Below are 17958 nucleotides of genomic sequence, written 5' to 3' on the forward strand. Positions count from 1 at the left end.
ATCAGTCTGCCACAGGAAAGGATAGTATGCCTATTTAACAGCTAATCTTTGTTTGCTGTGGTCCTGAGAGGCTCATGAATATCAAATTACATTGGCTCTCAGAGTTGACTTGGGTGGTTGCCTTAAAGTTGAGGTACGAGATATGTGGTCCAGACACTTTGCTCCTCAGGGAAAAGCTTGGAATTGGAGGTTACTTCATGATTATAAGAGTAGAGTGTGTATGTGTGTGTGGTAGGGGTGGAGGTGGGTTTTATATGTCTTAGCCTTTCTGACCCATTTTGATGTAGGTGTTTTCTCAGTTGCCCAATGTATAGGAGTCACACAGCTAGGTTTTCGATTTCATTTAGGGAATCAATCCATATGTAGTTGTATGACCATGGGTGGAAGGAAAGTCAGAAGCCTCTTGTCTCATCATCTTTGTGACTATCACCCACATTTTCTTTTCACACAAACGTGACATAGGATGATGATGACAACATAAAGTTGTAACTAACTGCGGTTTGTGTGGACATAGTATATACGTCTCTAAATCTCTGTTAATTCAGATTGAGGCAGAAACAATTTTATAAATAACCTATTTTATTTAAAATTATTTTTAATCCTCAAGAGGTGTAAGAATGACAAGAGTATTAATCGTTTCCATGCATATCTCTTTATGCCATCCTTTTGCATGACTCCATTTTGCCTTCTGAGAATGCAATTAGTGTGTGTGTGTGCGCGCGCGCGCGCGTAGTTGATGTTTTGATGTATAAGCTTTTACTCACTTTAAACATAACTATACCAATATTTGTCTCTCTTTATTTTCCCCATTTCCCCCCTTTCCGTTCTTTTCTTTCCTTCCTTTCTTCCCTCCATCCCTTCTACCAGTCTTCCCTCCCTTTCTTTCTCTTTCTCCCTGTCTCCTCCCCTCCCTTTCCTTTTTAAGTATTTTATTAGTTTGCAACAACTAAACTTGTAACACTATATAATGAAAATGTATGTAGAATAACTTTGTAATTTTGGGTTAAGTGTAAGTCAAAGACATTTATTAATAAGGAATCTTCCAATGTGAATATTCTAAAAATTTCACTAATCCATCTGATCACAATTGTTTCTTAATATTACTTTACTTTGGGAGGTATTGTTATACATTTGAACTAAACTCACAGTTTTTCAAAATAAGCCATAATTAGAAACTACTCAGTCTAAAAAACTTTAATAGAACTTTTCTCTCCAGAAACAATAAATGAAACAAGGCATTTGTATAATATGGTCCTGAAAAAGTCACAGTAGAAAATAATCATATACCTAACTTTCACCTCAAAACAGGTTATTTTCTTTTCCTCAGGTTTGGAAACAAGGTTAAGAATAGTCTGTTAGCAATTTCAGGAAGCGGGTTGCTAAAACAAAGATTAAGCAGTTGAACATGAACACCTCTCAAAAGAATTTGGGGAAAGCCAACCAAAAGACCTAAATCTACTGTGTTAACCTGTACAAATGTAAAATGGCTCATTCCAAGTCATAGTACCACTGAGAACTGGCCCAGTCTCATGCTCGCCTATGTTAACCTCCCAAGCAAACCTTTATGCTCTTTCTCCAGAGGAGACCTTTTCTTTTCAGAGGTTCAGAATCCAGGAGAAGTCCTTATGTGAATGAGGTGAGCACAGACTGCATGTGAGTATTTTAAAGCTTAAAGTCAAAGTATTTTTCTAACTCTGTACAGGCAGTAGTCCTTGTGTCAGATGGCGTTGTCTCTGGTTGTTTCTGATACCTCACTACACATTTGTAGATCTAGGACCACAGACTTGCCTATGTCATCATAATCACATCTAATATCCATGCTAACTTAGGATTCATATTTTGTGCATGGAAACAATGCCTGTATTTAACAATAATACATACATGTAGAACACTACAGTGGTAGAACTGATGTGGTCACAAAACGGTAATGATCTTGTATAGACCAAGCAGATGTTTTAAACCATATTTGATATGCATCAGATTCACACTCAAGATTTTCAAGATCAATCAATAAATTTTACAATACAAATAATAAGTTAAAATACACATATACATACTCTCATCTACACTTTTTACAGAACTATGGGGAAACTATTTGTTGAGTACCTATGGGGGCATGGCATATTTTGCTAAACTGCTGCTTCAGGTATTTTGTTTGGAAAATCTGTCACAGTAGGGACACAGCTATTTTTTGGATGAGCAGAAAAGAAAAATATGCTTTTAACAACCAGAAAGTTCTTTTAAGTTGTATCAAATGGATCTGTAGAAGTATTTAAATGTTCTCAAGGTGGAATTGGTACCTGAAGTGTGATGTTACAGAAAGGTGTACAGCAGCCATCTCTTGAGGGCAGACCTGGTGCCCAGATATACAAGAAAGCTTCAGGACATCTAAGTTGTCCCATATTGTCACATAAGTCATTCACGTGTGAATATCATAGTATTGTACCCTCCTGAGTTTTATCTTCATAGTCTTTTGAAATTTTTTAATTAATTTTTTTTTTTATTATGGTGACTTTGGTTACCAAAATCCATTAAGTTTCAGGTGTATAATTCAACAGTAAGGCAGATATATATACTTTGCATTGCGTGTACACTGCCCATAGATTTTTTTTTTTGTAACCACATATTTGACCCCTTTTATTCCATCTACCTTCTCTTATCCCATCTACCTTCTCCCTCCCCTCTTCATAGTCTTTTAAGAGATGCTTACACATTATTCTAACTTAGAAGAACCTGGGGAAATAGGTTCTATGAGTGTTGAGGAGTAAGGTTGACTTTCTGATGTACAAGCTTCATTCATACTGATTAAGAACAACTTCTAAATGTGTCCATTTCCGAAAAGAACTGTATTCCTGTTCTAAGTTCTGAAAAATTAACTCTGTAGTTGGAAGGCACCACCCACTAGCCAGGCAGGGCAGGCTGCTCTAGAGTCTGTGGTGGGGTTTGTATCTGGAGGCAGCGGTGTCTGGGCCTTAGGCCTGTGGTGGAACTGGACAGAGGGGCACCCAGCCGTCGTTTCGGGGAACTAGTTTTATCAGCACTGTCTCAGACTGCGTGGGTAGCCTCAAGTTTGCCCTGCAAGCCACACTGCTGACAGGCCAGGGACCAGGAGCTGTTGCGGTTTTTACGGAGACACAAGCTCTGGCATTCCTTAGCTCCAGTGGCCCCTTTAACACCTATCAGTGGTGCTGGCCTACCTGTCTTTTTCATTTTTTGCCATCCTAGTTGGTATGAAGAGGTATCATATTATTTCTGCTGTAACAGTTATGAAAGATAATGATATTTGAGCATCTTTTCTTATACTTGTTGAACATTTAAATTTTATCTTTACATTTCTTGACATGTACTGTAAATTTAAAGTATAACATGCTGATTTGATACATATATGAATTGTAATATGATTGCTCTTGTAGCTTAGCACTTCTGTGCTATATATGACTCTGATTTCTTTTTTGAGGATGGAACAATTAAGTTCCAGTTTCTCAGCAAGTTTGATGGTCTTAATACAATATGGTTGTCTATACTCAATATCCAGTGCTTTTGATCTCTAGTGGTTACTACTCTTTACAAGTTTGTACCCTGTAACCAAATATGTTCTATCTCTTCAACCCCTACTCCTTGTAAACATCCTTTTCTTAGATTTTATGAGCTTGCCTTTTTTAGATTTCACATATAAGTTAAATCATGCATTGGTTGTTTATCTGACTTATACCTATATCACGTACCGTAATACTCTCTAAGGCCATCTATGCTGTTGCAAGTGGGAGGCTGAATAATATTTTGTTAAATGCATGGCACCTTCTTTAATCCATTCATTTGTTGGTGGGTACCGTGTTTCCATTTCTTGGCTACTGTGAATAATGTTGCAATAAACTCGAGAGTACATATGTCTTTGATACTCTGTTTTTATTTTCATTGGCAGAATACCAGAAGTGGAAGTGCTGCATCATGTGGTAGATCTATTTTTAATTTTTAAGGAGCCTTCATATTATTTTCCATAATAAAATTGGTTGTACCAATTTGCATTTCTCCTTACACTGTATAAAGGTTTCCTTTTCTTTATACCCTGAAAACACTTAATGGTTTGTCTTTTTGAGGATAGCCATACAAGCAGGTGTAAAGTGTTATTTTATTGAGGTTCTTAGTTGTATTTCCCTGATGATTGTTTATCATCTGTTCATTTACCTGTTGGCCATTTGGACATCTTTTAAAAATGTCACTTCAGTCATCTGCCAATTTTTAAATCAAAATGTTTTTGTTATTGAGTTATATGAGTTCTTTATATATTTTGGATATTAACTTCTTATCCACATGAGTTGTTTGCAGAAATTTTCTCCCATCCTTTGAGTTGGTTGTTTGTTTGTTTGTTTACCCATTCATTTATTTGTTTGTTTGTTTGTTTTTGCTTTGCAGAAGCTTTTAATTTGATAAAGTCCTATATGTTGTTTTTTGCTTTTGTTGTTTGTACTTTTCCTGTATATTCAATAAAGTCATTGTCAAGACCATTGTCAAGGTGCTTCTTCCCTGCATTTTGTTCTACGAGGTTTATGGTATGTGGTTTTACATTTAACTCTTTGATCATTTTGGGTTAATTTTTGTGAGTGGCGTAAGTTATGGGTCCAATTTCATTGATTATGTAAATATAGACTTTAGTGTGTTTATCAGTTTTTCGCAACACCATTTGTTGAAGAGACAATCCTTTTGTCATTAGGCTTTATTGGCTCCTTTGTGGAATATTAGTTGAATGTAAATGCAAGAGTTTAATTCTGGGTCTGTGTTCTGGTGTTTTTTGTAAATGAAAATACCATACTATTTTTATTATTATAGTTTTGTAGCATATCTTGAAATCAGGAAGGGCATTGTTCTTCCTCTGGATTGTTTTATTTATCTGGTGTCTTTTGTGGTTTCACACAAATTTTAGGTTATTTTAAATGTTGTTATCACTGTGCACTTGATTAAAATGTAACAGAAAACCTCCCCAGGTTTTTATCTTCCATGTTATTTGTGGACTCAGAACTTCATTGTTTCATTTAAGTGTATTATAAGACCTGAAAGAACATATTAGATATCTAATTAACAGCATATGAAATAAATGTAAAAACTTTCATTGTTTTCTTTCTTTCTTTTTTTTTAAATAACAGAATGCTGCCTTTTTATATGGCCTTGGTTTGGTTTACTTCTACTACAATGCATTTCACTGGTAAGTCGACTTACACATGTGTGTATGTATGTGTATGTGACAAACTCATAAACTATTTTAATGTTAACATAAATTTTATTAGTAGCATATTTATGTTTTTAGGCTTCTAATCACATTCAGCCTTCATTCCTTCCACTCAGCACACCTGCTAAGACTTTCTGATAGCTGGTAAACTAGTAATTTGATTATAAATTCTCAATATCCTACAGTTAATAATAACTAAAATATATCTTTGTGTTGAGAATTAACCGTAATAATAATATGTAAGATTTTATGAACTGTAAAATATAGAAAATTTTTTTATTGTCCTTATTTTTTTTTCTTTATATGCTGTGAGGAATATGCAAAGAAAGGTGAATGAGTATATTGGCCAATGTTCATAACCATGTTGCGTAGATCATTCTGAATAATACAGAATTCTCAAATATGCATTGACCAGTATTTAATGTAGTTTCTCAGAAATTACTGTTTAGCTTTTAGTTGGACTATTTGGTAATTTTCTTATGCTTTGGCCTTTGGGCTTTTTAATTATGTTTGGAAGCAATTGCATTTTTTGGTAAATAAACTTGTGGATTATAAACATTACAACTTTTTTCTCATAAATTACACATTGCTTTGAGAGACCTTAAACTTAAGCCACCTACCTTCTTTTGTAGTGAATCTTATTTAAAACAGAGCCTAGATTAGAATCATTTTAAGGTCTCTAAATGTCTTGAAGATCCTATTCACAGAATTTACAATTGAACTTTTAGGAATAGAAAAGATCGTAGTTATCACATAGTTTTAATCCTTTGATATTTTTACTGGTGAAAATAAGATGGGTTAATTTTTACCCAGTGTTACATAATCATTTATTTAGTAGTAGAAGCAGGCCTCTTGTTGGGGGTTCCTACTCTAATAATTTCAAAGCATATTTCATACTGAAAGAAAAAAAAGTTGCATATATTTTACATATCTCTGATTGGCATTGGATTCACAGATTTATGATCACTTATTAATAGGAAGAAGACAGTTACAAAAGTTACAGGTAGGACTTACCAAGTTTTTAAGGAGATGTGTTTAGAAATAAGGCTTTCAGTTTTGGTGAATGAAATAATTTGTACTTTGCTCTGTCAAGGTGGAAATTTTTAAGTTAATATTTACAGTTTGTGTAAATAGCTAGTAATGATTTTATCTGGCCAGAACAAATTTAGAGGAAATCAAGTGTAAAACTAGGAACAGAGAACTTTATTTTTTAGGAATTGAGAAATGACAATTTTAACATACTTAAAATAGCTCAACCCCTTTTAAAGGTAAAAACATAAAATCAACAGGAAGATAAGCAACACTTTCATATGTATGTGACAATGTTAAATTAGTTGATTATGAATTTGACCACTTAAATTTTATTAAATTTATAGGAGTGACATTGCTTAATGAAATTATATAGGTTACAAGTGTATAATTCAATAATGCATCATCTATATATTACTTTGTGTTCACCAATCAAAGTCAAGTCTGCTTCTGTCACCATATGGTTGACTCTCTTTACTGTCCTCTATCAGACAAATAAAAGTTGAAGTAAGTCAGAGAAGTCAGACACAGTCTTATAAACATGGGTTCTTAACTAATAGCAGAGGTGGCACTGTATGGGGAGGAATGGTCTTTTCCACAAATTACACTCTTATGTAGGAATTTCATATTAAAAAAATAAAAACTAGCCACTGTTTTTGTTGTATTATACTTAGGTTCGGAATATAAACCAAAATGTGATAGGTATACGTAAAGCTTTTAAAAGTGGATTTTTATAAAGCGGTAAAGAAACTCTGTTATACCCACTGCCTGAGACATTTTATAAAAATTTTAATTGGTTATTTATAATCAAAATATTATCAAACTTTTAAATATATTGAATGATTTGTGAAAGTTTAGGAAAACTTCAGCTGAGATTTATTCAATTTTTCTAATCTTTTTTACTATTCATTCATATTGGTTTTAGAAAACTATCATCTTTGTTAAAATTATGTAACCAGATGTTTCCTGTACTACCATAGAAATTACATACATGTAAATGTTAAAATCTTACAGTTTCTTATGTCTATATTTTTTAAGGGCAATTAAAGCATTTCAAGAGGTGCTTTATGTTGACCCCAGCTTTTGTCGAGCCAAGGAAATTCATTTACGACTTGGGCTTATGTTCAAAGTGAACACAGACTATGAATCTAGTTTAAAGGTAGGTGGTTGGGATTTTTCTTAGGTACACTATTTTTGTTCATTTATGCGTGTATGCCTGAGTGCTTTTGTGTATTTAAATGTTAAGAGTATTGAGAAATGCAGAATTTATATAAAATGAATGAACTTAGGATATAAACTAAAGGTAAAAAATAGAATTACATTTTAGGACAAAAATTAGATGTGAAGCTAACACTTGCAAGATAATTTTTAGTGCTTTAGATTTTTTTTTTTTTTTAATTCCATGGTTTGTAATCGGGAAACAGTGAAGAGGGTTTTTTTATTGCATTTCAGCATGTAAAACACTTTTCCGTATGTAACTGGGCACCATAAAGATAAAGAATTGGTTAGTCATGCTGTACCTGTCATCTAATTATTGCCTATTCTTATGGGTCTAATTAGAAATCTGTCCACCTTTAGTAGCAGTTTGTGCATATGTCATTATAAAATTAAAGAATATATTTTCCTATGTTATGATTTGTTGATTGCTCATTGATGAATATCAAACATCATTTGGGAAAAGTTAATATATTTTAGATACCTTCATGAAAATTTGATTTGTTAGACTTTTCAGAGTTTCTGGGTTTGTACTATTATTTTATGTTTTCTAAGTTTTTGAATGGATGTAAGGCTTCTCTGATTGGCAGAAGCATTGCTATTTGAATTTTTATTTCTGGAGAAAACATTAGGTTTTCTGAATTAATGACTACTTAGACTACGCCTTCCTTGGTACAGACCTATTTTACTCTTTTTAAAAAATATTTTTTACTTTTTCAACTACAGTTGGCATATAATATTATATTAGTTTCAGGTGTAAAAGATAGTGATTAGACATTCATATAACTTATGAAGTGGTTGCCCTGATACATCTATTACCCTACCTACCTCCCTGACACCAAACATAGTTATTATATTATTGGCTATATTCCCTATGCTGTACTTTACATCCTGATGACTGTTTTTAAATTGCCAATTTGTATATCTTAATCTCTCCACCTTTTTTCACCCACTGCCCAAGCACCCTCCTATCTGGCTGGCAACCATCAAAATATATCTGTGAGTCTGTTTCTGTTTTGTTTTATTTTGGTCTGTTGATTCCACATGTAACTGGAATCATATGGTGTATGTCTTTCTCTAACTGACTGACCCCATTCAGCACAATACCCTTTAGGTTTATTCATTCACGTTGTTGCAGATAGCAAGATTTCATCCTTTTTCTTGGCCAGGTAATATCTATCACTGCTTCTTTATCTATTCATCCATTGATGAACATGGAGATTGCTTCCATGTCTTTCCCTGGGGCTGGGGAAGGGCCTCCTAAGAGGAGCCCTGCCTGCAGGCCAAGTTTAGCTATAACCTGTGCCCTGCCATGGCCACTGGCATGAGCCACCAAGCAGTCTGCAGATGACTGTCACTAACTCTGGGCTTTAAGGTTCCTTGAGAGTCCAAGCCATGAACTGAAGCCAGGTGTTATTAGTGCTTGCCTTTAGGCTAGCTGTTCAGCAAAAGATGTGGTGCATGCTGAGGCCAGATGCTGTTTATTTGAGGTTTGAGAACCTTTGAGATTGTAGGAAAGTCCACAGCATGAGCCAAAACAGGTAATTTGTGTAGAAAAGACCCTGAAAGTGGCTTGACGGGGCTTGTAGTTTGGGTCACTTGGGTTTCAGGGAATCACAAGGGCAGGGTGAATGTTGTTACCTAGGTTGATGGAGAATCAGATATGGCTGCTGGCTGCATTTGCATGCCAGGAGGGGAAGGGCTTAACAAAGGAATATTAAAGGAAGCTGCCTCTTCAGCTTTTACCCCGTAGGCAGACAACTCAAGTTCCTCCCTATGTGTCTCTGGTACTTTTTGAGCTGCTGCCCCAGCCCTGGAGGCCAGATCGAGTCTGATAGCGAGACGTCTGTGCCTGGGCAAGTTAATAGAAATGTCTGCGACTCCAATGGCCATTCATCTGACTCAGGCACAATTTCCATTGGTTTTCATAGCCAAAAGTGTGGGGATTTCTTTTCCTGGCACTATAACCCTGAGCTGGGGATTATGGTTTGGGGTCCCGACCTCTTGCTTTTCAGGGGGCCCTGCACAGCTGAGATCTCTCTCCAAATTGCTACATGCGGAATGGAACTAGCTCAGCACATTCTGCTTCTCTGCCCCTCCTACCAGCCTAGAGTTGGGCTCTTCTTCTCTGTGCCCTCAGTTGTAGGATTTCCGTTCAGCCAGACTTCAGGCAACTGCCCGAGGTGGCTGTTCTGTAGTTTTGTTGTAATTCTGATTTGTTCATGAGAAGGTGTGACCACAGTTTGCCATCTTGACTGGAAATCTCTTATTATTATAGATTACCTTGATTACAGAGGGTCAGAGAGAGAGAGAGAGATTACTCTGAAGTAACATGTTCACTGGTTTATTGAAAGAAAATGCATTTGCTTACTAATGAATAATAGAAACTATCCTGTATGCATTTTTATTTGCTTAGGCATAGAGAGCCTTCAAATGCTGTTGATTTTAGCAAAACTGTCTTAAGAACATGCAGTTTTCTTTTTCTGTTTATTTATTTTAAATTTCTGACAGATTTCTATAGCAGATTCCATTTACATGAAAATACAATATGAGGATGTTTTGATATTAATCTTTCTTTTGGTGTGAATATTGCATTTGATTATCTCATTTGACATTTGCTTTTAAAGCTTTCTCCATTAATAGAAACATTTCTTATCTACTGTGGGACAGTTTTAGTACTTTTACTTCAGGATGAGATATTTTTATATATCACTATGTAATCACTTAACATTTAAAATGAGTAAACATGTGAATCAGAATTAATGCTGTCTCTTTCTAGGTCTTTAATTTTACGAAGTTGGACTGGTCAGTAATTTAACTTTAGATGGCAGGTATAAAACCTCTGTTCCATGTTTTCTTGTATAGTTTATTAGCATTGAGACTTAAAATCAAAACTCAGTTCCAAGCTTCGAGAGAAATTCAGGTAGGTCCTCCAGGATACTTCTTGTGTTTTCTTTTCTGTTGTTTTTTTCTATCATGATATAATTATTTTGTGACCAAAGTGTTGTTCATTTTTTGCAACACTCATAGGCATATGTTCACTTTTTTGTGGCTTATTATGTATTTGGTACAATATTGATACACAGTAAGAGCTCAACAAATGTGTGCTTATTTTCTCATTTTCATTTGGTAGAGGGAAAAGAAATGTAGCCACCTCTTGGTGTCTTCATGAATAAGGAATAACTTTAAAAAGTCTGCAGGAAATTGCTTTCTTTCTCATTGGCCAAATGTAGGTTAAGTGGTTTCCTATAGGAAGGTATGAGATTATTCATAGGCTAATCATTGATCAGGTAGGGTGTAACTCTCAAAGAAGTGTGTTAGAACAAATTTTTGAAGTAGAGAATAATGTCAACTTTCAGTTCTTTACATTTTGTGTATTTTCTATCTTTTTTCCTTCTTGATTGCAAGTCAATTAAAATACAGGTTCTTTTTTTCCTTTGAATAATGAGTTTATTTGTGTGTATATTATAGACACTGAGAGCTAGTATATTTATCTACTCTTTCTAGATTAATATCTTATAAGCTTTAACATACATGATTATAAAACATGTCTTTTTTATATTTATTTGTTTACTTTACAATTTATTTATTGATTTTTTTATGGTGACATTGCTTAACGAAATTCAATAAGTTTCCGCTGTACGTTTTAAGAGTAAGGTGTATATATATTTACATTGTGTGTTCATCTCCCATAGTTAGATTTCTTTCTGTCACCACATATTTGCCCCCTTTTACCTCATTTGCCTCCCCTCTGCCCTCTGGTAACTATTAGTCTATTGTCCATGTCCATGAGTCTCCGTTAGCTTGGCCTGTTTCTTGGTTACTTTAAGGCATATATCCTATATATAAGTATATCATATGGTTTTCAACTTTTTCTATCTGGCTTATTTCACTTAGCATGGTTATCTTGAGGTCTATCCATGTTGTCACAAGTGGCAGTATTTCATCTTATGGCTGGGTAATATTCCATTGTATATATGTACCACAGCTTCTTTAGCCAGTCATCTACCGTAGGACACTTCAGTTGCTTCCATGTCCTGGCCACCGTGAATAATGCTGCTATGAACATCGGTTGCAAATATCTTTTCACATATGAGTTTTCAAGTCTTCAGGGTAAATACCCAGTTGAAGGATTACTGGATCACATGGTAGATCAATTCTTATTTTTTGAGGAACCTCCAAACTGTTTTCCATAGTGGCTGTACCAATTTGTAGTCCCACGGCAGTGTATGAGGGTTCCTTTTTCTCTGCATCCTCTCCAACACTAGTTATTACTTGTCCTGTTGGTTATAGCTATTCTAACAGGTGTGAGGCGGTATCTCATTGTGGTTGTGATTTGCATTTCCCTAATAACTAGTGATGTCGAGCATCTTTTTATGTGTCTGTCAGCCATTTGTATGTACTCTAGCGACAAGTGTCTGTTCAGGTCCGCTGCCTGTTTTTGATTAAGATCGTTTGTGTTTTTTGTTGTTATTTAATTGTATGAGTTCTTTGTATATTTAGGATATTAGGCCCTTATTGAAGGCACTGCTTGCAAATATATTTTTCCATTCAGATGGTTGTCTCTACCTTGTTGATTATTTCTTTTGCCGAGCAGAAGCTTTTTAATTTGATGTAGTCCCATTTATTAATTTTAGCTTTTACTTCCCTTACCTTTGTAGTCAGATTTATAAAATCCTCTTTAACTCCAAGGTCTTTGAGTTTAGTTCCTATGTTTTCTTCTGGGCATTTTCTTGTTTCAGGTCTTATATTCAGGTCCTTAATCCATTGTGAGTTAGTTTTGGTGTGTGGTGATAGTCAACAGTAGTTTTATTCTTTTGCAGGTGGCTTTCCAGTTTTCCCAGCACCATTCATTCTCTACTGTATGTTTTTTGGATTTTTGGTCAAAAAATTATTTTCCCAAACAAGAATGGGTTTACTATCAGTTCTGTTCCACTGGTCTGTGTGTCTGTGTTGGCAACAGTACCATGCTGTTGCTTTGTAGTATAATTTGAAGTTGGGCGTAGTGATGCCTCCAGCCTCATTCTTTTTTCTCAGGATGGCTTTGGCATTTTGGAGTCTTTTGTGCTTCCATATCAATCTGAAGATTTTTTGTTCCATTTCTTTAAAAATTGATGGGATTTCTATGGAGATTGCATTAAATCTGTATAATGCTTTAGGTAATAAAGTAATGTTAACTATGTTGATTCTTCCAATCCAAGAACATGGAATATCATTCCATTTCTTTGTATCTTATTCAATTTCTTTTAATAGGATCTTGTAGTTTTTATTATATAGGTTCTTATATAATAGATTTATTGCTAAATATTTTATTCTTTTTGTTCAAACCAATTGCAAAAGGAATTATTTTTTCCACTTCTTTTTCTGACGTAGCCTATAGAAATGCCATGGATTTTTGAACAATGTTTTTGTATCCAGAAACATGACTATATTCGCTTATTGTTTCTAGTAGTGTTCTTGTGGCGTTTTTATGGTTTCTATATAGAGAATCATCTCATCCACAAATAGTGACAGTTTGACTTCTTTGTTTCCTATTTGGATGCCTTTTATATCTTTCTCTTGCCTGATTGCACTTGCTAGGACCTCCAATGTTATATAGAATAAGAGTGACGATAGTGGACAGCCTTGTCTTGTTCTTGATGTTAGAGGGAAGGTTTAGTTTTTCATCATTAAGTGTAATGTTGGTTGAGGGCTCATATATGGCCTTTATGATATTAAATTCTTTTTCTTGTATGCTGATTTTGTTAAGTGTTTTGATCACAAATAGATGCTGTTTCCTGTCAAAGGTTTTTTCTGTATCTATGGCTGTGATCATACGATTCTTTTTAATTTGTTTACATAGTGTATAAAATTAATCGATTTGCATATGTTGAACCCTCCCTGTGCTTGTTCTTGTTTTTGGAGGTAAGCCTGAAATGATATGAACTTTTTTCTTATGATCACTTTTGCTGTGTCCCAAAAGTTTTGATATGTTACTGTCATTATCATTTGTTTCTATGCATCTCTCATCTCTTTCTTTATTTCTTCTCTGACCCAATTACTCTTCAGTAGCATGTTGTTTAATCTTCATGTGTTTGTGGTTCTGATTTCTTTTTGCAGTTGATCTCTAGCTTCAAAGCTTTATAATCAGAGAATATGGATGGTACGATTTCAACCCTCTTATATTTATTGAGGCCAACTGTTGTGTCCCAGTATGTGGTCAGTCCTTGAGAATGTTCTCTGTGCACTAGAGAAGAATGTTTAAGCAGCGGTTTTTGTGATGAGAGGCTCCATAAATGTATGTTATGTCCAGTTGGTCTAATATGTCAGTTAAGGATGTTATTTCCTTATTGATTTTCTGTTTGAATGATCTGTCCATATCCGACACTTGGGTATTTAGAAATTCTAGTACAACAGTTCTGGTAGTAATTTATGTATTTATATATTTTGGGCTTTCTGATTGGGAGGATAGGTATAAATTAGTATTATGTCTCTTGATGTATGATTCCCTTTTACTATTATGAGTGTTCCTCAATATCTTTCTTTAATTTTTTTAGTTTGAAGTCTGTTTCATCCAATGTTTCATCCTATTTATCTCTGAATGCCATTTGCTTAAAATATCATTTTCCACCCTTTCCCTTTGAGTCTTTATTTGTCTTTGGAACTGAGATGCTCTCCTTTAGGCAACATATGGTTGGGTTTTGTTTTTGGATCCAATCTGTAATTTCGTGCCTTTATATTGGTGAATTCAGTCCATTTACATATTGAATGATTATTGAAATATGAGTTCTTATTATAATTATTTTATCTTTTGTTTTCTTGTAGCTTCCTTGTTCTTGTGTTGCAGAAAAGTTGCAAAAATCAGACTGGCAAGAAACTAGGCAGCACTTGCAGAGTTGGAGAACTCAAGTTTATTGCTTGTGGTCCCAGAGGAGCTAGTGCTCTGAAGAACTGCCCCTCCCCTGCTTGGTTGCGTTATTCCTTATATAGCATGGGCTGATTAGTTAATTTGTACTCAAATGGTTACAAAGTGGGAGAGTTTCTCTGGTTTGCAAGCAATGACAAAGAGTTACAAAAGGGTGGGAGTTGCTAGGGAGCACAGGCAGTTACATTTGTTGCTTAGAATAAGCAAAAGGGAAGATGAGTCATTAGTAAATTTTGAGTAGGCCTATGCAGCATGCATATCTACAGAAGCAGAACAAAGAGCTGATGAGCTTTTTGAGTGAAAATTCTTCTTCACTTGTGTTTTTGTTTTCTTTATTTTGGTTGATTTTTGTCAGTTTTCTCTCTGGTCCTTCTTGTTCTATGTGACATACTTAGGTTATAAATCTTTTTTTGCATGGTTACCATTATGAATATATAAAGGATAGCTATATATATGTGTGTGTATATATATATATTCGTCTATTTTCTATATGTGTTTTATCTCCATTCTCTGTCAATTTGGATCTTTGAATCCTCAGTCATTGTCTCAATTTGTTCCGAGGTATGCTGAACATTCATTACTATCTTGCTATAGCAATTTTCTTCTTGTTTAAGCTTTTAATACCCTTTTCCTAGTACGGGTTGAACTCTTCAGCTTCTATTTGCCTACTAGTCATCTTACTCTTAATTATGTATTTTTGTTGTTGTTTTGTTTTCGGTGAGCTGATGCCTTTCAGCATTTTCTGTAATACTGGCCTTGTAGTGGAGAATTCCATCAATTTTTGTATGTTTGAAAAGGTCTTTATTTCTCCTTCATATATAAAGGAGAGCTTTGCTGGATATTCTATTCTTAGCTGGCAGTTCCTTTCATTTAATATTTTGAATATTTGAGTTCATTCATTTCTGGCTTTTAAGGTATGTCGTCCAATGATAATCAAATCAGTTTTCCTTTATATGTTACCGCCTTTTCTTTTCCCTGGCTGAGAATTATTTCTTTGTCGTTGATTTTTGATAATTTTAATGTAACATGTCTTAGAGAAGGAGTTTTTGGGTTGAGATGATTGAGTGTTCTGTTGACTTCTTGAATCCCAAGCTTCAGCTCATTCCTTAGATTTGGGAAATTCTTGTCCACTATTTGTCTGAAAATGCTTTCTAGTCCCTGCTCCTTTTCCTCCCTTTTGGTAATGGCCATTATTCTTATGTTTCCTCTCCTGATGGTATTAGCTAGTTCTTGTATTTCTTGCTTATTATTTCTTATTCTTCGGTTTCTCTCTTCTTTTTTCTGATTATTTCTAGATTTCTGTCTTTGCTATTATCATTCCTTTCCTCCATTTGCTTGACTCTATTTTTCAAGCTTGCTAATTAGTTTTTCAATTCGTGCAGCGTGTTCTAGAAATTCTATTCTCTTCGTTTGGAGGGTTTCAATATTTTTGCTCAAGAACTCATTTTGCTCACCTAGTTGTTTTTTCGATTCCTGAAGTTGTCTATATGAATTGTTTTGGATCTCACTCAGTTTTTTCGTAAGTAACATCCCAAATTCTCATTTAAGTTCCATGTTTCTGTGTCTTAAGCTTATTTTCTGGAATTTTTTCTCTTTTCTTCTGAGCTGCCTTGTCACTTTGGTTGCTCATACTGTTTAAAGGACAATTTCTCCTCTTGGGCATTAATGGAAGTTTATTCTGCTTTTTTTCCATAAAGAAGATTTATTATATGAAGGTCTCTGAAGCCTGTTGCAAAGAAGGTGTTTTTCTGTTGGTTTCCAGTAGGTGGCGTCTAAGCCTATTGGATCCTTGTAGTAGCTTTGCATGGATTCCACGCTCAGAACTGCTCATGTGTGGTTTGGGTGTTTTATGTTGATGTTCTGCTTATTGTTGTTTCAAGGGGAGAGTTCTGTGGGCGTTTCTCACTCTGTCTTGTTTGTGATGTCAGTCCTGTAAGCTATTTTAAATTATTATAGCCTGGAAGTTCAATATGTGTGGATTTTCTGCTCTTGAAGCAAAAGCCTTCTGTAAATGCTGGACTTTTTCTAGGTTTTCTGAAGTTGGGAATGATTTCATCCCTCTTTTTTAGCTGCAGTGTCAGCACTGATCATTCATCTTTCATTATATCGTGACAAAAGCTCTGCCACATTTTGGAGAAGCTCCATAGCTAAGCCACATTCTTTTCATAGGAGATTCTACTCTTTTTCTGTATATCCATGGCTTCCAAGGCCTTCTGTTTTATTTGTTACTAAAAAAAGGTGAAGTGCATCTCAGATACAGATTAATTCACTTTTAGTATAACAGCCATTGAGGTAGCAGATTTGGTTTTAAAATTTGTCACCACCTTTTAACTAAACGTGACCCTTGTTAAGGAGCCCAGTATTTTATCTTTGTATTGTAACAGCTATACCTACTTTATAAAATGAATGTAGTACATAATTAATGTATATGAAAATGACTGGCAGAACTATACTGTTTATTTTTATAGGACTTTCGGTTTTGTTTTTTTTTTTTTCCCTGTTATCTGAAATTCTTCTAATTGCAGGGTTCTATGTATAGTGTATTAAATTCTATTTTCCATCACAGAGTATATTCAAATCTCAGAAATGTAATGTCAGTTCTTAGCCTATTTTTAATCATATGGTCTTCAGGTATCTGACAAATGAAATTTTGTGTTTATTGGCTGGTGGCAATTAGTTAGTGAAGAAGATAAATTACATATAAACTATTCCATTCTAGAGTAACATTTCTACTAATATTTTTGTTGTTTTTTTCTTTCAGATAATTTCCCAGGGTACATTGTATTGACTCTTAACTGTATAATAATAAGATTTTACATTATTATTTTTAATGTGAATGACACTGATAATACAGGTGGTGCTAGTCTTAAATGATGATTTGACATAGAATCTTTCAACTTTATGATTGTGTGAAAATAATGTGCATTCACTAGAAATAGCACTTTGAACTGTTGTAATATTTTTTATATATCAATTATATTTGATATGCAATATTATATTAGTTTCAGGTATACAACATAGTGCTTAGATGTTTGTATGTCTCACAAAATGATCACTCCAGTAAATCTAGTGCCCTTCTGACACCATACATAGTTAATACAGTATTAATGACTGTTTAGTAACCACCAGTTAGTACTTATAAATCTCCTCCCCCTTTTGCACTGACCCATCTCCCTAATCCTCTCCTCGTCTGGTAACCCTTAATGAGTTCTCTTTATCAGTATGTTTCTGCTTTTTTATTGTTGTTTACTTTGTTCTTTAGATTTTATGTGTAAGTGAAAATCATATGGAATTTGTCTTTCTCCATTTGACTTACTCGACTCAGCACATACCCTCTAAGTTTGTCATGAAATATCATTTTCCATTCTTGTATTTTCCTTCTGTAGTTGTCCTTTAACCTGAAGTGAGTCTTTTGTAGGCGGTCAATGAATTGGTCTTCTTTTCTTAATTGTTCAGCCACGCTGTGTTTTGATTGGAGCATTTAATTCTTTTTCATTAGAAGTACTCATTGATAGATATGTAGTTATTGCCATTCTTTATTTACATTTTTGATACATATATTTTTCTTCCTTTTAAAGAAGTCCTC

The 17958-nt window shown here is 34.5% G+C and overlaps 1 protein-coding gene across 10 annotated transcripts in view; it reads left to right on the plus strand.

Moving 5' to 3' along the window:
• Positions 1–17958, plus strand: part of LOC107502042 (lysine-specific demethylase 6A) — a 185351-nt gene that overhangs the window by 56321 nt on the left and 111072 nt on the right. For 8 of the 10 annotated variants that reach the window (XM_036235679.1, XM_036235678.1, XM_036235677.1 and 5 more), the window contains 2 exons: positions 5142–5200; positions 7292–7412. The exons of 1 other annotated variant lie outside the window; for it this stretch is intronic. In XM_036235679.1, the coding sequence (XP_036091572.1) occupies positions 5142–5200; positions 7292–7412 (180 nt within the window). Of the gene's footprint in view, positions 1–1659; positions 4551–5141; positions 5201–7291; positions 7413–17958 lie in introns of those variants that run through there. One more of the 10 variants, XM_036235682.1, reaches the window with a different exon arrangement.

Source organism: Rousettus aegyptiacus, unplaced genomic scaffold (assembly GCF_014176215.1).
Source record: "Rousettus aegyptiacus isolate mRouAeg1 unplaced genomic scaffold, mRouAeg1.p scaffold_m13_p_19, whole genome shotgun sequence".
In the NCBI taxonomy this organism is placed as follows: Eukaryota; Metazoa; Chordata; class Mammalia; order Chiroptera; family Pteropodidae; genus Rousettus; species Rousettus aegyptiacus.